Source organism: Haliotis rubra, unplaced genomic scaffold, assembly GCF_003918875.1.
Source record: "Haliotis rubra isolate DU_JTF1 unplaced genomic scaffold, ASM391887v1 Scf353, whole genome shotgun sequence".
NCBI classification, from domain to species: Eukaryota; Metazoa; Mollusca; class Gastropoda; order Lepetellida; family Haliotidae; genus Haliotis; species Haliotis rubra.
In genome coordinates, this window is record NW_025767028.1 from 112,487 (window position 1) to 135,438 (window position 22,952).

Sequence of the window (22,952 nt, forward strand, 5' to 3'; positions counted from 1 at the left end):
CTATATGGCGGTGATCTGTAAATAATCGAGTCGGGACCACACAATCCAGTGATCAACAGCATGAGCATCAATCTACACAATTGGAATACGATGACATGTGTCAACCAAGTCAGCGAGCCTGACCACCTGATCCCGTTAGCAGAGATGCCAACCCAATTTAGCCCAATTAGTATTCGCACAAAAACTGATGCAACAATTGGTATTTTTGGACAAAATTAGTATTAAATTTTCCAAAGAATTTTCATATTTAATAAAATATATATATTCTAAGAACTTGTTATTAACATTGTACTCACATAAATCTGTAGTAAGTATCCATATATAGCTTGATACTGAATACAATTTGGTTGGAGTTTATTGTGTATGGTACGTATGCTATATGATACATTTTTCCTTATCCTGACTCATGCTTATTGCTTGTCTCCCTTTTCTTCTGAATGCTAGTGGAACACTTGAATCCCCTTTTGAAGCTCCCTTAAAAAAAGCGGACATAAAATCACTCACCAGGAGTCATCTCCCTTCCCCAGGTTTTGGCAGGATACCGGCGCCACCTGTCACCATGCTCCTCACTCTCTCCTGATTCGCCCGAGTGGACGGTTGTGAGAGCACCTGGTCCCCTATACGGCATTATATCCTTTTATTGTTTAGGCCTTTCTTCTAAATTAGCTGTATAAGGCTTTAGTTAACGTTTACCTACAATATTCTACGGAATTAATTCTCAAATTTTTCTGTTTTATCACGTTTTTACGTGACTGTTCAGATTGTTTACAATTGATGAAATTTTGTTCTGGTTGTAGGTATTGATTATCTGCTGTTGATCCACATAACCTATGTCCTAATTGCAAGCCCGCATGTTTATCTGACTCTCGTTGTCAGTTGTGTTTTTACCTGTCGGATATTGCATTTTATAAATATTCATTTTATCTGTCTAGACGTGCAAAGGACAGGTCCAGACGAGATTTACACAACATGTCTAAACCGACTAAGCTTGCAGAGGACCGGCAGTTGGTGTCTGCGCAGATTCACCATTCCAGTGGTCTACCGGGGTCGTCTACGGAGGAGGTTGTTGCCGTAGACAACGCTGGCTCGAGGAAGAGGTCATCTACATCTGATAATTCCTCATCGCAGTCTAAGAAGACTAGAGCATCATCTTCCCAGAGGAAGAAGTCAGCTACAGCTAAGACTCTACATGGGGCAACGCAGAAAACGAGGTCATTTTCAGCTGAGATCGCCCATCCTCATCCCTGAGATCACATCTAAGAAGAAGACGAAGGCGTCTTCTACCGTGACCACGCAGGACAACCTTTCAACGCAGACGTTTAGCAGAGAGGTTCAACACCCTTCAGAAGAAGCCTCATCTTCTAGATCGCGTGCGTCGTTACAACACTGACTGAGTTTAGTTTTACGCCGCTTTTAGCAATATTCCAGCAATATCACGGCGGGGGACAACAGAAATGGGCTTAACACATTGTGCCCATGTGGGGAATCGAACCCGGGTCTTCGGCGTGACGAGCCAATGCTTTAACCACTAGGCTACCCCACCGCCCCGTCGTTACAACAGATAACGCAGACCTTCAACCCGGGCACCTTTATGCAGCAATTTACCCAACAGATGTTGGATCTGATGGAACAACGGTTCGCACGCGAAAGAGCTGCGATGAAGACGACGTCTGGGACGAACCCGAGTGAAGGACAACTGAGCTGCACACACGTCCGTTGGGAACCAACATCTTGCGAAACGTACATGAACGTCCGCACGAAGATCTGGCAGTCATACCAACGTGGAACCTGCACCAACTACGTTCGGCTGAAGGACAAGACGTTCGCCGAACCCACGCAGATCACCATCTACTTCAGATGCGGACATTCGTCACGAACCTGCACGCAAGCATGACTACAACGTCAAGCATGACTACAACGCCCGCGACGTCAAGCATGACTACAAGCGTAGAGCAGCCTACACCAGGTCTGGCTGGCCCTCCTATGACAAGAGCCTACACCCATGCACGATCGTCATCTACCTCTATGACAAGCATGCGTTACACTACAGCGATCCCATGTAGGTCGGCATCTACTTCCAACATGAACCCATTCGCGTCACGAACCTGCGGACATTCGTTCGACCTGCACGCAGGAGAAGACCAGGAAATCTTCACCCATGCGATAGGCACAGAGATTCGTCACAAGACTCCAACCCTCGACAGAGCCGTTCACCTAAACGCAGGTTCGCGCGTATGTATGGTTCGCCACGAAGGTCACCACGCAGATCTCCATACAGATCACCATGCAGATCACCACATAGATCCTCATACAGATCGCCTTACAGATCTCCAGACACTAGAAGACATCAATCCTCAGAGCATGATACTGCTAACTCGGAAGATGACGGCGGAATTTTTTTCCGACTCTGAAATCAAGTCATGGATGGCCAACGGTTTGGAACTCGCATCACCCTTTAAGGAGGCCAATGAAGCACTCTCGTACTTGATGTTGAATGATGATATAGACACACTCACGATTCCACCTTTCGACCCTGTCTCACAGTTAGACACAGTAACCAGACGAACCTTCTTCGGCCTAGCCAGGTCAAGAGCTATCAACGAGACCCTCATCTCGATCATGCAGATCTTCAGGCAGGTCTTCAGGCAGATCTTCAGATTGATCTCCAGAAAGGATTCAGGATCTTCAAAAAGATATATCTACATCAGAAGAGGGTAGCGTGATTAACTGCACAAAAACACTCCTCGACGCTGAAAACCTACACTTTCACGAAGGTTAAAGATGTTTCTTAAGAGTCCAGGAGGGACTCATGTCCATATACAGATCATTCACCTGCGTGCAGATCTTCAGGCAGACACATCGTCGCGGATCAGAGATAACGACTTGATAGATAATACCGGAGAATTTCAGCGCAACCTTGGTAAGGCTATGAAGTTCCACAGTCAACATATCCCCGACGTCCAAGCCAGGGAATTCCCAGTACTCCACATGGAACCCTTCATGAAGGCTTCAGAGATTGATGTGAACTACAAGATCATCGACGACTACCAGGGTAGAACTTACACTGAAGGACACTTCATTGAGACCGATGAATACACTGAGTTTAGTTTTACGCTGCTTTTAGCAATTTTCCAGCAATATCACGGCGGGGGACACCAGAAATGGGCTTAACACATTGTGCCCATGTGGGGAATCGAACCCGGGCCTTCGGCGTGACGAGCCAACGCTTTAACCACTAGGCTACCCAACCGCCCCTCCGATGAATACAGTCTACAAGTAACAGCGTTAAGCAAGTATGGAATTTCAGCTGATCATCTGTATATGATGACGCTGATCATCTGTATAAGATGACGACTGCATTATCTTCAGGAATGAAGGAACAGTCACAGCAGCCAGGGAGACAGTCGACCTACATCTGTATTACGCGGCGGAATCTTTAGCGCGTTTACCATTCAGCCCTCTATCACTCGAGTCACTTTCGTGTAGGTTACGGAGAGGTTACGGACAAGGCCGAGTGTTGATGAAGAAATCAACAACTGCACAAGATTTTACAAGGATCTTTACCTGCAACACCGATGACGTCACATCGCGGGAATCTGAAAGAATTCAAAATGCTGCATTTTGATTGGTCCATGAGAGACAACGCCCTGCGCAGAAGTCGGACATCGCTCACGTGTCAGGAAGTTGTCTACAGATTGTAAACAACATTTCAACGTGGGAGGAGGACTTCATTTACAGTCCAGTTAGCAGGGTACAGCGTGATTTGACTGTCTTACGGGATTTAGAGACCTTCCCTGTCAGCAGATTGAAGACTGTTTATCCGGCGAATTGCAACAACAGACTTTTGATGAATTTTGCTCGCGGCAGCCAGTCTACTATATATAGACTTCACAGCTATGGCAGTCCCAGATCCGGATGTTGCTTCGCTTCCTTTACAGACATGGCAAGGGTTCCACTGTCTACTTACTTACAACATAGAACATGAGCAGATTCTGGGAAGATGTTTCATCTCACCACAGAATGACAAGGTCGTCTCAGAGGATCGTTGGGTCTAGATACAAGTCATGGTATCTCAAGCACTACTCTCTCCGTTACCACTACGAAGTTGACAGAGCCTACTCAGTCTTCTCACATCAGCACAAGACATGACTCACAGAGGAAGACTACAATTGCGCCCGTTTCTATAGTCTGGACTCCTTCGGACTACCGGACGGATTGAAACCATATTTTCTATGGTGGACTCGGAAGTCGAATATTTGCGGAGGAATCTACTTATCAGAGCGGAGTGCAACACTCATCTCTACGTAGATGCATCACTTCAAGGCTGGGAAGCTCACCTCGATAACGAAGTGGCAGCAGGGAAATGGTTGAGTCGGGAGCAATCTGCATATCAACATGCTTGAGATGAAAGCAGTAGTAAAGGCCTTACTACACTGGTCCAGCATACTAAGGAATGCACAACTGATGATCCACACGGACACAGTGGCGTTCTACATCAACAAACAAGGATCAACAAGGTCAAGATATCTACTAGACCTCAGCTTTCATCTGTTCAGCATAATAGATGACTTGAACATCTACATAAGAGCATGCCACATTCTTGGAGCCAAGATTGCGATAGCAGATCCTTCAAATTGGAAAATCAACAAAGGAAGTTTAAAGCGCCGGCTTGGGATCTTAACGTAGTTCTACAGCTTCTCACCAGTGATGCTTATGAACCACTAGACAGGACATCCTATGAGTTTCTTACACAGGAAACTCTCTTCCTGATCGCTTTGGCAACAGCAGCACGCTCTAGACTTTGAACGTATACGTTTGATGCACATCACAACATCGTTCATCTGGGATTGAGATGGGACTTCATAGCTAAGAATCAACTGCCAGGTCAACCCGACAGACAGTCCCACGTCCCAGCATTATCATCAATCCCTAGGCCACAGGATATCCAGGACCTATCCTTATGCCCAGTCAGGGCACTGAAAATCTTTTTATAAAGATCTAAAAACACGGGAGACAAAAATTCAAGCGCCTTTTCATCCTTATATCGGCGGACACACCCACAGAGATCTCACTACGCACTACGATATCATTCTGGATGAGAGCAATCATCCTTAGAGCCTACAAGGCAGCAGGACTTGAGCCTCCACAAGCCTCCAATCCTCTTGAAGTTAGAGCATTAGCATCTACGCTCGCCTTACATGGAAACTGCTCAATATCTACGATAATTGAAGGCTGCTTTTGGAAGTCGGAGACGGTGTTTGCCAACCATTACTTCAGAGACATAGTCTCCGGAATTCACCAATTGGACCTCTTGTGGTAACACAACTGACGGTTCCACAAAGACGCTGAGAAGGATCTCACCCCTTTATCACGTGACTTACAAAGCCAACGTTCTGGAGAGCTTTAGAGTCCATGCGCACGTCTAGGACAGACCAGCATGAGTGATAAACCCATGCAAGCATCAAGAGATGGAGTTGCGTAAATCCACACATAATGTCAGCAGAAGAAACGTTCCAGCAGATCTGACAAGTTGTGGTCCCCCCAAACTCATCAGAAAAAGATGGGAGTAAGGATCAGCAGCAGCAGCAGTGCCATCAGAAGTTCCCATGGGGGGTAAATAGGATGTAAATTAATCACTAAGGAATCCACAAGTGGCTTGACCCACCACCAATTCCGTCGGATTCTACAAGCAATAAGCACGAGTCAGGATAAGGAAAAATATGTAATTTTCTGAATAAAATTAATATTTTATACTTATCCTGACTCATGAGGTGAGCCCTCCCAACCTCCCCTCAAGGCACTCTGGATTTCCCAGTAAATCAGTGTGTCGGGCTGTAAAATACGGATAAAATGAGGAGCATGGTGACAGATGGCGCCGGTTTCCGGCCAAAACCTGGGGAAGGGAGATGACTCCTGGTGAGTGATTTTACGTCCGCTTTTTTGAAGGGAGCTTCAAAAGTGGATTCAAGTGTTCCACTAGCATTCAGAAGAAAAGGGAGACAAGCATGAGTCAGGATAAGTATAAAATATAAATTTTATTCAGAAAATTACATTTTGATATAATGTATTTTTTTTTTAAATTGTATGTTTTTATTGCTATCATAGTTGCGTACTTTATGTTGTTTATCTAACGAATATGACAAAATCGTATGTGTTGGCATATCTGACCATTAGTCGCCTCTTACGACAAGCATGGGTTACTGAAGATCAATTCTAACCCAGATCTCAACAACCCACCCTGAATGTGTTTGCCACACCCTACACTCTCAACAACCCACCCTGAATGGTTGGTCCACACGTTCTCCCTCAACAACCCACCCTGAATGGTTGGCCCACACGTTCTCCCTCAACAACCCACCCTGAATGGTTGGCCCACACATTCTCCCTCAACAGACCACCCTAAATGGTTGGCCCACACGTTCTCCCTCAACAACCCACCCTGAATGGTTGGCCCACACGTTCTCCCTCAACAACCCACCCTGAATGGTTGGCCCACACGTTCTCCCTTAACAGACCACCCTGAATGGTTGGCCCACAAGTCCTCCCTCAACAGACCACCCTGAATGGTTGGCCCACACGTTCTCCCTCAACAGACCACCCTGAATGGTTGGCCCACAAGTCCTCCCTCAACAGACCACCCTGAATGGTTGGCCCACACGTTCTCCCTCAACAGACCACCCTGAATGGTTAGCCCACAAGTCCTCCCTCAACAAACCACCCTGAATGGTTGGCCCACACGTTCTCCCTCAACAGACCACCCTGAATGGTTGGCCCACAAGTCCTCCCTCAACAGACCACCCTGAATGGTTGGCCCACACGTTCTCCCTCAACAGACCACCCTGAATCCCTGAAGACACATCTCAGATATGACACCACACATCTGTGTCATAGTCGACACATCCCATGATAAACACTAGACACATCTCAGATATGACACCACACATCTGTGTCGTAGTCGACACATCCCATGATAAACACTAGACACATCTCAGATATGACACCACACATCTGTGTCGTAGTCGACACATCCCATGATAAACACTAGACACATCTCATATCAAACATGAGACCAGGTGTCCACCCTGAATCCCTGTCATAGTCGACACATCCCATGATAAACACACCACAGGTGACCTGTTGTAACTGATGCAGCCCCATTCATCCACTCAGCCCCACCCAGCCTGGGGGGTAGAAATCTTCCGCAGTGAACTGACGGTCTATAATAGTCCCTGGGATAGGGAAGTCCTTGTAGTACACCACCAGCCCCCCTGCCAGCCACGCCCCCCACCAGCCAAACGTACCCGTGGTGATGATAGTATGATTACACATCGTTAACATCGCCAGGTGAACGCCCATAGAAGCCGAGTCGGAGATCACAACATCTGGAGATTCAAAGTTGGCCCTACACCACTGTGTATCATCTGATACAAATATAAATTTGATGACGCCAAGTTTTCTTCTCATGTATTCCATGGCGTTAACAATATATGACTTTGGCGCCTCCTTAAATCCAAGCTTCAATGAGCCTGGAATAAGCATGTCCGTTCGACGGACGTGAACACATACGGTCACCAACTCACGTGCACCTTTTGAATATGACCTGAACATCCTCGCAGCCTCGTTACGTATATACTCCTTGAATACAAACTCTTTTCGTATAGTTGATTCAAGACCAGCGAAATATTTCCATGATTGAATATACCCATCTATCGTGATATTCATTGTTGGCAGTGTCTCGAATCTCTTGTCGTATGTACAGGGAGTTGGATCCGATACAGGCCGGACACACTGTGCATGGTCCATGCGGGTTCTGTGCAAGTCAAAATAACTTGTAAGGGGGTGTGCATAATACAGGTACGCCTCCCTCTTATTTTTTGCTGCAATGCCAAGCAATGATGCATAAGCATACATCCAGTTTCCAAGGCGACCATGATAGGACAGAGTGACAAACAGCTTTGAATGTTCACTGTGTTGGTAAGACCTGATTTGATCAGTACAGGCTCGGTAGTCTTCATCAAATATGTTCTTGTAGATAGATACCAGTGTGTCTATCCCCAAAAAACATGTCAGAGTCGAAAGGCACAGAAATAACACCAGCAGTGTTAATGGTATATGTGAAAGCAATCGTCTGATCTTTCTGTTCATAATGGGGCCATCTCTCATTCATACTGCAAACATATGGAAACACAGAATTAGAAAGGTGCCTAGTCTTGTCATGTTGGTCTTTAAAAAAATTGCAAGTGTTAAAAGTAAATTAGTACAACACAGATTTGTGTACATTGATTGATGTGCCTGTTGCTTTTGACAAAATAAACATAACCAGGAGCGGACACAGCGGGGAGGTGTGTGTGTGCGCGTGCGTGCGTGTGTCCCAGAGGAGCACTTCCCCCTAAACTTGATACTTCATGTTCATGATTAATGTGCAACCCCCCACCCCACTACCACCCCCTTCTCAAATCCTGGATCCGCCCCTGATCACTTAGATCCACTTGTTCCCGCTATTTGACTATAACCTGTAAATAATTGGCAGTGTCAGCAAGATAGCCACTGTGCAGGTGGCAACTAAATCATTTAGTACCAATTTAGTAAATGACTTGTGGTACGGCTATCACATAATCAATCTCATCAAATTCTGTCGAGAGAGATGGTGTCTTGAGGAAAGACTTCCAGCCGTATCCCCATTTCTATTCAAATCATATTACCTGAATATATAAATATCTTTTTCCACATCGTTAAAAATTATGGGTGTGGGGCAGGCGGAAATCTTACCGTGATTGGTTGAAACACCCATAAAATGTCCGTATGTATTATATGGACTTCTGGTTCTTGTGGTTAGAGGCCTGCGATCCGCTCTCTATCAACCTAACGGCAACCAAACGTGAACCAAACACACGTGGTATGTTGACATTATTTTGACGGGTGTCAACAAAAGGAGCGGGCAGGGCGCACCCCCCACACGAGTTAAGTCCTGGAGTCAAGAACCTCAACGGCACTCTCGGCTCCCCTTCCGGGACTTATGTTCATAATTCTATGCCTCATACATTTGAAAACACACAATAGCTTCCTACGCAAAGGCATTCTGATAAGTCGTATATATATCATCACTTTAAAATATTAACACACGTGCGGCCAATGGCTTGATCGTCGTGTTCGCCACAACAGAAAAACAACACTTTCAGTCAGTTTCGCTATCGGCTGATTTCAGGCTACTGATTAAATTGCACGAAGAGTTCTAGGTCGTACTGCAGGGCGCCCACACATGCCCTACAATCACACAGGCAAGTAGGACCTGACAATACTCATTAAAGGTACTTGCCTCATCCCAATACCCTGCGTCTTCCTTAGACGAAGCGTCCGACGTACCCAGGTAAGGGAGATAATCAGATACAGCTTAATAACACGCATACCGCTAGAAAAAAAATAGGAGCGAGTATATTTCCATTTTGGTGTTATCAGAGACCATACAATAGATGGTCTCTGGTGTTATAGTTCTCTGTTCCATTCCAGAAGGTGACATGGATTGTCACAATATACCGTATTTCCTTTTTCAACGGACTTCCAGACCCGGCGCTTATTGCGCTTACTGGGTGTACCGTAATTAATTGTCATGCAGTGAGCGTTCCGTCAAAGTTAGGGACCATTCCTTCTTAAATCTATTTTGGGAACAAGGGAGAATACATTTATTAAAAATGGGGGGTGGTTTGTACCTAGTGTATGTGTTAAGGATCACCCGATTCCTGCATATCTACAATCATCCTGTAATGCTATGGAAGATTTGCTGAAGCAGTATTAAACTATGCTTAGGTTTTTCAAAGATTATATACACGTACTGCATCACTGTATTACAAAATTAGTGCTAGACTGAAGCATGGAAGATTATCAAACATCCCCATGACGCCAAGTTGCCCACTCATGTGCTCCCCGTCGTCGGTGTCATCCCAGCGACGGTCGTGTTTCGTCGCCCAATAGTGTGCATTTATCACGCCATATTTCCAGAAATCAGTCAGCTGTTCGGGGCCCTCTAAGTTCTATGTTGCAATAACTGAGCTGTGAGGCAAAGTCACATCTGAGACATCAAACCCTATTCCACAGTGCTGACCTTCTGAAGGTTGAAGAACATTTGATGTGGGAGAAATTGAACTTCTTAGAAACAGCCTATCTGGAAAGCGTGAAAATAGTGATGTCCGTTTGAACACATGCAGACCTGTGAATACCAACATACTTAAGGTAGTTAGATATTTATCCGAAATCATATATTGTATCCATGTGGGGAATCGAACCCGGCCTCATGAGACCACGTCTCTGGGTGCGCCATCTGTGGTGTATACCCTCTTTACCAGAGATCACCCACAGGTGCTTGATTGTGGACACGACTGGCGACATATTAGATACTCATGATAAGGTGATTGGTTTACTCTTCACTTCAAAGAAATTGCCAAATATCTACAACTATTTAGACGTATGACTTCACTACCAATGACCGATTTCTTACAAAATGGCGGGTTCACTGACATCGGTATATGCAGGATTTTGCGAGAGACCTTACCTTGATTTCATGTGTACATAAATATGGGATGTAAGTAAACAGAAAGATTCTGACTATCTGCGTATTGTTTATATTTGATTATATTGTTTTCATTGTAACTAGGAAAAGGAGTCTGGCAGAAATGCCGATAATTACCGTTGTTGTTCTGCGTGATTTTGCGTCAGTCATGGCTTCACGCTGCACGAAAGATTTGACAATTCGTATGAATGTATCAAATCATTGTATTGTATCTATATATTATTTCCTGCTGCGATACCCTTGCCATGCATGTTCTAAGAGGTCTGAGCCTGTGCGTGCTGGATGTCTGAAAATTTGCAAAAATGCCACACAGTGTCAAATCTGAATTTGTCTTTGTTTACATTTCAAAGGAACGCAGTCTTACAAACACCGTTCGTTTTCACACCCAGTGTCTCGTTTAATTTCATCTGGACACTTAGTATTGGTGACAAGACCATTTGATATTTTATTCTAAAATGTATGGGGAATTCAGTGATGACTTTATCGCAGCAGAGTGGGAAATATACGTGATGTAATAGGCGTCTCGTGACCGGCCTTCGCGAAACGTGACTTTGTAAACACTATCCAATATGGCCAATAAAACCTCAAATAGACCAAAACTTTGTGACTAAAGCGTTCGCTCGTGAGGCCGAAGACCCGGGTTCGATTCCACACATGTGTGAAGCCATGTTTCTGGTGTCTCCCGCCGTGATATTGCTGTAATATTGCTAAACGGCATAAAAACATACTCACTCACGTAACTGTGTAGGCTGGTTCTCAGAGAATCCAGAGTACCTTGTTGTGTAGATCCGGGTTAGAACTGATCTTCAGCAACCCATGTTTGTCGTATAAGTGGCTACTCATAGAATTAGGTGGTCAGGCTCGCTGATTGGTTGACAAATGTCATCGTATCCCAATTGCATAGATCAGTGCACATGCTGATGATCACTGGATTGTCTGGTCCAGACTCGATTATTTACAGATCGCCGCCATATAGTTGGAATATTGCTGAGTGCGGCGTAAAACTAAACTCACTCACTCACTCCTTGTGGTGACCGGTGTTCTGGGAAACTGAACCAATGACGTCATCAACGGATACGGTCTACTGCACCACAGATGCATTAAAAATGTCCATATTTATATTTTAATTTCTCAGTTATACATAAAATACATAAATAACGAGGAATATTGAGAGTAGCGGGTGATCTCGCCTGGGTGAAAACTACTAATCCATGCTGTCGTTCATTTCCCGCTGAACGCCAACATGGAGGTTAATTACGTTGTCAGGCGAGCGGTGAGTCACAAAACTGTAAATGTCTCGTGCATCATGAAATTTTCTCACTTGAGAAAGTCTCCTCGTCAACTGATGAAGATCAACAAATATAAGTTCAGTCCTTAAATATTCACAGTATTGTCAACAAGAATGTACAATGGACGAATGACGGATGACGTCACAACAACACTTCTCTGTCTTAATTTAGTACGCTTTAAATAATCACGTATTGTATTTGAATGGATTGTTTTGTTATAATTCATGTAACTATCAATGCAAGGATCGGGGTTTTCGTTGACGTTCATCTGCTGATGAAGACCGTGCCTCATGTAGGAAAATTGTCCATGACGCGCTCCCATGAATCCCAGCAACCACGAACAAAGTTTAATATGAAGTAAACTGTCGCTTGCTTTGCCGCTTATACCAGAACAACAGTTTCCATAATGCTTTCCTGGTAAATTTCAGATGTTGCCCCTGTGAATTATATAGTTATATATATTCTAACATATGTTATATGTGGGATAACACTTTCTTAGTAAAGTACAAATTCTAGTACTTTTTGGGGTTGAGGCCCATCCGGGATTCGAACCCACACCCTCAGAGTTCGAATCCCGGATTGGACTTAACCCCCAAAGTACTAGAATTTGTACTTTACTAAGAATGTGTTATCCCAAATATAACATATGTTACATTTGACCACTTTCTAAATGGCATTGTGTAATCATAATATATATATTATAAATATATATATATATATATATATATATTAATAATATATACTCTCCCAATAAACACCATGTACACATCCCAACTTACAATGGTTCCCGGTCTCCTTTGCGCGTCGCCAATATTAGAGACGGGCCCCAGCTTCAACATACAGGTGATAACGTATTACATACACATATCATCACAACATTGCTGACAACAAACGGTTATATACAATAAGGTATGTTTCACAATTTCAATAGCACCAATACGAAATTCTAGCGCTCAAACAATATACCACCATCCATATTGTTTTGTACATCGTGATTATTAAATTTCGACATAGACGGATCATTTTTATCTAAAAGGATTCTACCAATTGGAGCCGCAAGGAAAATATAACAAATAAGTTAGGCTCGACGCTGCTTATAGCAGACCTTTCATATGGGCCTGGAAAGGATTTTGTCGCTTCCATTTACAGCTTTTCATTCTCCACCCCCCACCCCACCCCCACCCCCACCCCCCCCACACACGCGCGCGCGCTTCAACGTTTAACTGAACGGAAACAGAAACATCTCTAAATTATATCAAACAGAAATAACTATAAACTTTTCAAATAATAATGATAAAAACAATAACACATCAAATCCACCTCCGGTATGTCGTAAGTGTGATAAAGAGAAATAGAAAACATTCGTGATTTAAATAGACACAAGTATATGTCATTATTGACACCCTCTATATAAAAACCTGCACCACACCCACCCTACAATCCCTTAATCACCAATCTACCAGTTCTTCAACTCCCCGTTCTTTATGCGGGTCTTCATTAACCTTAAGATAAATTTGTCGAATTCTGATTGGTCAGTTCCGTACACCCTTTCAAAACGCCATGTAACTAATAATATACGCCATTTCAACCATAATGATCTTCAACTATCCGCTATACCTCCACTACACTTTCCTAGAAATATTCCCGACACCCACTCCACTAGGTCCTCCATATAATGCCACTATCCTCCATATAATGCCACTATCCTCCATTTAATGCCACCATCCTCCATGCCATTATCCTCCATATAATGCCACTATCCTCAATATAATGCCACTATCCTCAATATAATGCCACTATCCTCCATATGCCTCCATCCTCCATATAATGCCACTATCCTCCATCTAATGCCACTGCCACCATCCTCCATATAATGCCACTATCCTCCATATAATGCCACCATCCTCCATATAATGCCACTATCTTCCATATAATGCCACCATCCTCCATATAATGCCACCATCTTCCATATAATGCCACCATCCTCCATATAATGCCACTATCCTCCATATAATGCCACTATCCTCCATGCCACCATCCATATACCATCCTCCATATAATGCCACTATCTTCCATATAATGCCACCATCCTCCATATAATGCCACCATCTTCCATATAATGCCACCATCCTCCATATAATGCCACTATCCTCCATCTAATGCTCCCCTTCCCGTCCCACACCACCTCAAACAACTTATCAACTCTTCTTGTAATCACCGGGCGGTGGGGTAGCCCAGTGCTTCAAATGTTCGCTCTTCAAACCGAAAATCCGGATTCGATTTCCCACATGGATACAATATGCGAAGCCCATTTCTGGTGTCCCCCGCCGTGATATTGTAGAAATATTGCTAAAAGTGGCGTAAAACTAAACCCAGTAACTTCACTTCCCTGTAACCACGCCCAAAGAACCATTTGTCCATAAGCCCCACCTACTCCGCCTCGTCAGCCTCCCCCCTCTCGTCCTCAAACTCGTCCTCTTCGTCTACCTCCGCGTCCTGGTACTGCTGGTACTCCGACACCAAGTCGTTCATGTTAGACTCGGCCTCCGTGAACTCCATCTCATCCATACCCTCGCCAGTGTACCAATGGAGGAAAGCTTTACGACGGAACATAGCGGTGAACTGCTCGGAGATGCGCTTGAACAGCTCCTGGATGGCAGTGCTGTTGCCGATGAAGGTTGAAGACATCTTCAGACCACGTGGTGGGATGTCACAGACGGCGGTCTTGACGTTGTTGGGGATCCATTCAACGAAGTAGCTGCTGTTCTTGTTCTGGACGTTGAGCATCTGTTCATCGACCTCCTTCATGGACATGCGGCCCCTGAATATGGTGGCTACAGTAAGGTAACGGCCATGACGGGGATCACAGGCCGCCATCATGTTCTTAGCGTCAAACATCTGTGTCGTCAGTTCCGGTACGGTCAGTGCGCGATATGATTGGCTGTGTCTGGACGTAAGGGGAGCGAACCCTGGCATAAAAAAGTGCAGGCGAGGGAAGGGCACCATGTTGACAGCCAGTTTACGAAGATCGGCGTTTAATTGACCAGGGAATCGGAGACAGGTGGTCACCCCGGACATGGTGACAGACACAAGATGGTTGAGGTCACCATACGTGGGCGTGGTCAGCTTTAACGTGTTGAAGCAGATGTCGTAGAGAGCTTCGTTGTCGATGCAGTAGGTCTCGTCGGTGTTCTCAACCAGTTGGTGGACAGAAAGTGTGGAGTTGTATGGCTCGACGACCGTGTCGGATACCTGCAACACATTGACAAGAACTGAAACACATTGACAAGAACTGCAACACATTGACAAGAACTGCAACACAATGACGACAAGAACTGCAATACATTGACAAGAACTGCAATACATTGACAAGAACTGCAATACATTGACAAGAACTGCAACACATTGACAAGAACTGCAATACATTGACAAGAACTGCAACACATTGACAAGAACTGCAACACATTGACAAGAACTGCAACACATTGACAAGAACTGCAACACATTGACAAGAACTGCAATACAATGACGACAAGAACTGCAAGAACTGCAATACATTGACAAGAACTGCAATACATTGACAAGAACTGCAACACATTGACAAGAACTGCAACACAATGACGACAAGAACTGCAACACATTGACAAGAACTGCAATACAATGACGACAAGAACTGCAACACATTGACAAGAACTGCAATACATTGACAAGAACTGCAATACATTGACAAGAACTGCAACACATTGACAAGAACTGCAACACATTGACAAGAACTGCAACACATTGACAAGAACTGCAACACATTGATAACAGCTGTGAACAGTGTTTTGTCAGTCCTGGACGTTGTATCATTATTACACTTAACTATAGCTTCCACATGCTAATTCCCACTGTTTTGCATTACCACTTGCCCACACTTGTATATAAGCCTCTCAATCTGTATTCTGTTCATCACTTGCTTGATAAAGGTGTTAGAACCTACTGACTGACTGACTGACTGACTGACTGAGTTTAGTTTTACGCCGCTTTTAGCAATATTCCAGCAATATCACGGCAGGGGGACACCAGAAATGGGCTTCACACATTGTGCCCATGTGGGAATCGAACCCGGATCTTCGGCGTGACGAGCCAACGCTTTAACCACTAGGCTACCCCACCGCCCCTGTTTGAACCTACACTTGCTTTCACTGCAATACAGAAGTTGTTCATCCATATATTGTTAGCTTTTCTTACTGTTCCAACTTCTAAATGCCTCACACCGAAGACCAGGGTTCGATTCCCCACATAGGTGAAATATGTGAAGCCCATTTCAGGTTTCCCCTGCCGTGATATTGCTGGAATATTGCTAAAAGCGGCGTAAAACAATACTCACTCACTCACTGTATTATTTCTGTGCGAAATTTAGTTCCGTTAGAAGCGCTCGTTACGTCTTCCAGCAACGTCTTTGCAATAATAGCATTGTACTGGTACTTTCTGAACTCCCACCTAATATCTGTATCTTGACCTGTGGGTGATGTAAAGCTCGACAACTCAACAGTTCATGTATAACTAAACAGTTTATTTCTTCTTAAAATGAAAACATCAAACCGTTTTCGGATTTCAGTTTTCTAACACTCATTCAGCCTCTAAATAGCATTGTGTATTCAATAAAAACAACTGTTAAAAGGTCAAATAAGAGAGTGTTGAACATCCATACTCTCCTTTCTGAAAGTGTGAGATCGAGGGTAATCTGTTAGCGTAAAACACCTTATTCACCGGGAGTTGTAACATTCCTTGTCTCACTTGTACACAACTCGCGAAACCAGATATTTACTTGTGTTGTCGTCCCGCTAACAGGCAAGCGGCACCCTCTCGCGAAACAAGGGAGCGTGTCAAACGTTGAATTGTATTTTAAAGTGCAACACACACGTTACATGGAGGGTGCAGGCTATTGATCACTGGATTGTCTGGTCCAGATTCGAATATTTACAAACCGCCGCCATGCAGCTGGAATATTGCTAGGTAAACAAAACAAAACACAGAGAGATCTCCGCATTGAGAGCCGATGATCATGGCTCTGTTATTCACAAACGCTGAATGAATATGCTTTTAATGCCGCTTTTTGCAATACTATAGTGAGTGAGTGAGTGAGTTTAGTTTTACGCCACACTCAGCAATATTCCAGCTATATGGCGGCGGTCTGTAAATAATCGAGTCTGGACCAGACAATCCAGTGATCAACAGCATGAACATCGATCTGCGATTACAGAGCGTCCACCCGGAGAGCGGAAGGTCGCCAGTTCGTTCCCCGACCGCGTCATACCAAAAGACGTTAAAATATGGTACTTGTTGGTCCCTGCCTGGCGCTCGGCATTAATGGGTACAACAAGGACTGGTCGGCTCGGAATCAGTGTAATGTGTCTGGGTGGGGTATTCATGCTTCACTGCGGTATCTCAGTGGGCTAGCACTATAAAACCAGCTTCAGTCTGGGCTAGTACAAGCGACCGCACATACACATACACACGCATGCACGTCGTCATATGAGCGAAATATTCTCAAGCACGACGTTAAACCCAATTTCAACTCACCTCACCTCACTAACACCGTTATCAAGCAAGTGATGATAACGGTTGCTTGGTAACGGTTGTCATAGTACCTACACCGAAGCGTCGCATTCATTGCAATAAAGAAGTTGACTATCCATAGAACTTTGCTTTCCTTATGGCCAGGTCTGATTGCGAAATGGAATCTACTTTATAACAGGTAATTAATTATCAAACAACATGAGTGATCTTTAGTTAGATTTACTGTTTTTGACACGGTCCCCGCTGGGAGTGTGCTAATCGAGGTTCGTGTGTTGACGGCCAAACAGGAGAAGGGTCCTTTCCTACGAAACTCACAAAAACAAATACAAGGGGCAACACTTGGGTGTTTATCGTAGCTGAGGTGAACTGGGGCTCAACGCCGTGATCAACATGGTTGCACTTATGCAGCGTTGTGCATACTCGCGACTGTGTACTTGCTCTAGTTTGTATGTGCTCGCTTGCACAAGGGAACAAAGTGTGTGTTTGCGTGTGTGTGCGTGCGTGCATGCACGCGTGTGTGTGCTGTTGATCACTGGATTGTCTGCTCCAGGCTTGATTATCTACAGATCACCCGATCCTCTAATTTTTCTTTTATGTCCAAAGTCCTTGAGCGTGTGGTTGCTGCAAGATTGAAAGAACATCTCACCACTCACAGCCATCTTGAACCACTGCAATCAGCAAGCCGTGAATATCACAGTACTGAAACCGCCCTTCTCAAAGTGACATCCTGGTAGCAGTGGGTTTGACCGGAGCAGCCGTTCTTGTTCTTTTAGACCTGTCAGCTTCATTTGACACCATTGATCATCGCATGTTGCTTGACATCTTGCAAACCAGAATAGGGATCACTGGACAAGCTCTGGGTTGGTTTGATTCAAGCTCTGGGTTGTTGTCACTGATGGTCATTCCTCCGGGTCATCAGATTTGCTGTATGGTGTGCCGCAAGGCTCAGTGTTGGGGTCCATTCTGTTCACCATCTACACTTCACCACTGACTCATCAGATTTGCTGTACGGTGTGCCGCAAGGCTCAGTGTTGGGGTCCATTCTGTTCACCATCTACACTTCACCACTGACTCATCAGATTTGCTGTACGGTGTGCCGCAAGGTTCAGTGTTGGGGTCCATTCTGTTCACCATCTACACTTCACCACTGACTCATCAGATTTGCTGTACGGTGTGCCGCAAGGCTCAGTGTTGGGGTCCATTCTGTTCACCATCTACACTTCACCACTGACTCATCACATTTGCTGTACGGTGTGCCGCAAGGCTCAGAGTTTGGGCCCATTCTGTTCACCATCTACACTTCACCACTGACACATCAGATTTGCTGTACGGTGTGCCGCAAGGCTCAGTGTTGGGGTCCATTCTGTTCACCATCTACACTTCACCACTGACTCATCAGATTTGCTGTATGGTGTGCCGCATGACTCAGTGTTAGGGCCCATTCTGTTCACCATCTACACTTCACCACTCGGTGACATCGCACGATCACATGGACTCTCGTTCCATCTGTACGCAGACGACACTCAGCTATACATGGCATTCAAACCGTCGGTGAAAGCATCCATTTCTGTCACCTTCACAGTGCTGGAAACATGCATTGACGAGATAAAACAATGGATGACATCCCATTATCTAAAGCTGAATGGAGAAAAAACCGAGTTTCTTACCATAATGCCCAAACATTCGTGTCACGACATTGTATTACCAGACTTCCACATCGGCAACCATAAGATCAGCCCAAGCAAACAGGCCCGAAATCTCGGTGTCATTTTCGATGCAAACATGACACTTGAGTCTCACATAAACTCTGTCTGCAGGAAATCTTATTTTCATATCCGTAACATTGCCTTGGTACGAAAGTACATGAACAAAAGAACCGCCATCTCCTTGGTCCATGCCTGTGTGTTGTCACGCATTGACTACTGTAACTCACTCCTGCAAGGTTTGCCATCATGTCTGATCAGGAACTTACAAGTTGTACAAAACTCAGCAGCCCGAGTCGCAACAAGAACAGCGAGACATGATCACATCACACCAATTCTCCAACATCTACACTGGTTGCCAGTGCCACAGCGGATCAAATACAAAGTTGTCCTGCTTGTCTTCAAGTGTCTCCACAAACAAGCCCCTCAGTATCTCTCCAGCATGATAACCAGATATCAACCTGTCAGATCTCTTCGATCCTCTCACCAGTTTCTCCTTCAGCCACCTGCACTAAAAACCAGTCGCATCACCAGCCGTTGTTTTCAAATTGCCGGACCAAACTTGTGGAATCAACTCCCACAACACCTGAGATCTAACCACGACCTGGACTCATTCAAATCACAGCTAAAGACTCATTACTTCCGTGAAGCATACAACATCTAACTTTCCATCAGAGTCTCAAGCGCCGCAGAGCAGTTTATTTATGGATATGGCGCTATATAAGTTTTTCCATAGATAGATAGATAGATAGATAGATAGATAGATAGATAGATAGATAGATAGATAGATAGATAGATAGATAGATAGATAGATAGATAGATAGATAGATAGATAGATAGATAGATAGAGATCGCCGCCATATATTTGAAATATTGCTGAGTGCTGCGTAAAACTAAACTCACTCATTCACAGTACCGGTAACCACTTGGGACTGGGGAAGTGATGATAACGGTTGCTTGATGACGATGTGATCCTGTCTTACCTTAGGGGAGGGCACGACCGAGAAGGTATTCATGATCCTGTCTTACCTTAGGGGAGGGCACGACCGAGAAGGTATTCATGATCCTGTCTTACCTTAGGGGAGGGCACGACCGAGAAGGTATTCATGATCCTGTCTGGATACTCCTCCCGGATCTTGCTGCAGATGAGCGTCCCCAAGCCGGAGCCCGTCCCCCCTCCCAGGGAGTGAGACAGTTGGAACCCCTGAAACGCAGACGTTCAGAGAGTCACGTAAAATAGCGTAGGGCAGTTCTATAAAGCGAGCGCAACGACAATCGTAATCCTGTGATAAAATATCGAAGTTATGATCACCTTTGCGCCTACATGTAGGTCGTGTTAAGTAAGGGGGCCCAAGGCCCCGTTTCCTAAAGCTATCGTAGCGCTCTGACTGTCGTACCTCCTATACTGTAACATAAACTTACGACAGTCGTAGCGCTCCGACTGTCGTACCTCCTATACTGTAACATAGACTTACCACAGTCGTAGCTTTCCACAGTCGTACCTCCTATACTGTAACATAGACTTACGACAGTCGTAGCGCTCCGACTGTCGTACCTCCTATACTGTAACATAGACGTACGACAGTCGTAGCTTTCCACAGTCGTACCTCCTATACTGTAACATAGACTTACGACAGTCGTAGCGCTCCGACTGTCGTACCTCCTATACTGTAACATAGACTTACCACAGTCGTAGCGTTCCGACTGTCGTACCTCCTATACTGTAACATAGACTTACGACAGTCGTAGCGCTCCGACTGTCGTACCTCCTATACTGTAACATAAACTTACGACAGTCGTAGCGCTCCGACTGTCGTACCTCCTATACTGTAACATAGACTTACCACAGTCGTAGCTTACCACAGTCGTACCTCCTATACTGTAACATAGACTTATGACAGTCGTAGTGTTCGACTGTCGTACCTCCTATACTGTAACATAGACGTACGACAGTCGTAGTGCTCCGACTGTCGTACCTCCTATACTGTAACATAGACGTACGACAGTCGTAGCGCTCCGACTGTCGTACCTCCTATACTGTAACATAGACGTACGACAGTCGTAGTGCTCCGACTGTCGTACCTCCTATACTGTAACATAGACTTACGACAGTCGTAACGCTACGATAGATTTGTGAAACGGGGACCTGGACCTGTTGTCAGACCGCTCATTGTCAGCCTCACTGTGGTAGTACCACAGAATGAGTTTACGCTACGATCCGCATAAATCTGTTTTACTCTTTGGGATCATTCGCTCAGATTGCTGGTGAGGACGGGATAAAGGGGTACAAAGCTTGGTCCAAGACTATAGATGTGTCTATGTGAACGAACGTGAGTTGGGGCAGCCGGTTAAAGCCACTATACGCCCTACTGTTCTTTGACGCTAACCGAGAACTAGTTCCTCAAAGCGATCTAACAATATATACTCAGAGAAACAAATAAAAGCTCACAGGAAAATTCAAGCGTTCCTGCATAATTTTCCAGTTTTCATCTCCACAGCGCTATTCAAATCAGGTGATGAAAACTGGAAAATATTTGAGCAATGCTTGAATTTTCCTGTGATCCTTTATTTGTTTCTCTCAGTATATATGAGACTACGGTAGTCGTAGAACTCAGATACTTCGAAAGTTCGTTCGTCACTGTGTGTTTTCACGCAGCACTTATATATATTTAAGCAATATGACCGTGGGACAGCAAAACATGGTAGCCATGTGGCCATGGGAATCGAACCCGGGCCTTCGGCCCCACTAATCTTCTATTTCTCCCCAAGACTCCTGTGAAGAAAAGACCTGTTGTTTACTACGAACCGGTTCTTCAAAGCGACCCAGGTACATCTCCCGTATTGTAACATACAAACGATGCCAAAATCGCTATACAAATTTAGTGGGTTGTTAAGACACCGTCCAAAGTTTATCTGTTCATCGTTTTTACGGATTTCTGCTTTGAGATCGTGGAATTGGCAACGTTGGAAATTTAGAAACTACTCCAAATTGTTCCTCCCTCGTACCACTGCTACAAAGAAAACACGCTTATTTCATTTACCTGGATACAATCGCAATTTTCCGCCTCTTTTCGGAGAACATCGAGAACGCTATCCACCAGTTCGGCTCCTTCCGTATAATGCCCCTTCGCCCAGTTGTTTCCGGCACCGCTGTGGCCGAACACGAAGTTGTCCGGTCGGAAAAGGTTTCCGAAAGGTCCGGACCGGATGGAATCCATAGTTCCGGGTTCCAGATCGAGCAGGATGCATCTCGGGACGTACTTCCCGCCTTGACCCTCGTTGTAGTAGACGTCTATCCGCTCCAGTTGCTGGTCGGAGTCACCGTTGTAGGACCCGGAGGCATCAATTCCGTGTTCCGTGGAAATGACCTCCCAGAATTTGGTCCCGATCTGGTTTCCGCACTGACCTGCCTGAATGTGAAGTATTTCCCTCATGGTTGTGAAAATAACCCTTGAATCACGAGGATGATGTCGATTTCGACACTAAGTTTCTGAACTTTTGAAGTCGCGATAGTTTTCTTCAGAAGACAACTGTTTTTGAAGTTATTAAAGCTTTTGATGTAGTTTGTATTACCACGACCGAAGAGGTTTTTGCTTTAATGTCGAGAGAGCAGCTAGTAACAGCTGTTACCTGTTCCCGGAATGTCGGTGAATGCAATCCGCACTTCCCTGTTTCAACTTTATGTCCTCGGAGCCGAGAGGCGTGTAAATATTCGCCACAGACCGCTGTGTTGACAAGCCTGCTTGACCTTCACTCGTCTGTGGGTAAATGCTACCGTTTAAATGTGGGTTTAAGACAGAAATATTTTAATTGCGACATTTTCACGGTGGG

General features: G+C 44.9%; 2 protein-coding genes across 2 annotated transcripts; both read right to left on the bottom strand.

Moving 5' to 3' along the window:
• Window positions 1-6,076: 6,076 nt before the first annotated feature.
• On the bottom strand, window positions 6,077-9,368 carry LOC124285128 (galactoside 2-alpha-L-fucosyltransferase SEC1-like). The gene is made up of 2 exons (XM_046721280.1): window positions 9,317-9,368; window positions 6,077-8,168 (listed from the first exon to the last, which is right to left on the bottom strand). The coding sequence occupies exon 2, from the start codon at window positions 8,161-8,163 to the stop codon at window positions 7,159-7,161; it is 1,005 nt and encodes a 334-aa protein (XP_046577236.1). The 5' UTR covers window positions 8,164-8,168; window positions 9,317-9,368; the 3' UTR covers window positions 6,077-7,158.
• A 2,301-nt stretch (window positions 9,369-11,669) lies between these two features.
• LOC124285126 (tubulin beta chain-like) lies at window positions 11,670-22,555 on the bottom strand. Its single transcript, XM_046721278.1, has 4 exons — window positions 22,163-22,555; window positions 20,197-20,325; window positions 14,321-15,105; window positions 11,670-11,901 (listed from the first exon to the last, which is right to left on the bottom strand). The coding sequence occupies exons 1-4, from the start codon at window positions 22,553-22,555 to the stop codon at window positions 11,769-11,771; spliced, it is 1,440 nt and encodes a 479-aa protein (XP_046577234.1). The 3' UTR covers window positions 11,670-11,768.
• Between the last annotated feature and the right edge of the window lie 397 nt (window positions 22,556-22,952).

What these genes read in the sequence shown, in the direction of transcription:
- LOC124285128 (XM_046721280.1), bottom strand. Translation starts at nt 8,163, where the DNA reads ATGAGAGATGGCCCCATTATGAACAGAAAGATCAGACGATTGCTTTCA.
- LOC124285126 (XM_046721278.1), bottom strand. Translation starts at nt 22,555, where the DNA reads ATGAGGGAAATACTTCACATTCAGGCAGGTCAGTGCGGAAACCAGATC. An exon ending in AAAATTGCGATTGTATCCAG is followed by an intron (nt 20,326 to 22,162) that starts GTAAATGAAATA and finishes TCTGCGTTTCAG; the next exon opens with GGGTTCCAACTGTCTCACTC. An exon ending in GTAGACGAAGAGGACGAGTT is followed by an intron (nt 11,902 to 14,320) that starts TGAGGACGAGAG and finishes TCATCAGTTGAC; the next exon opens with GAGGAGACTTTCTCAAGTGA.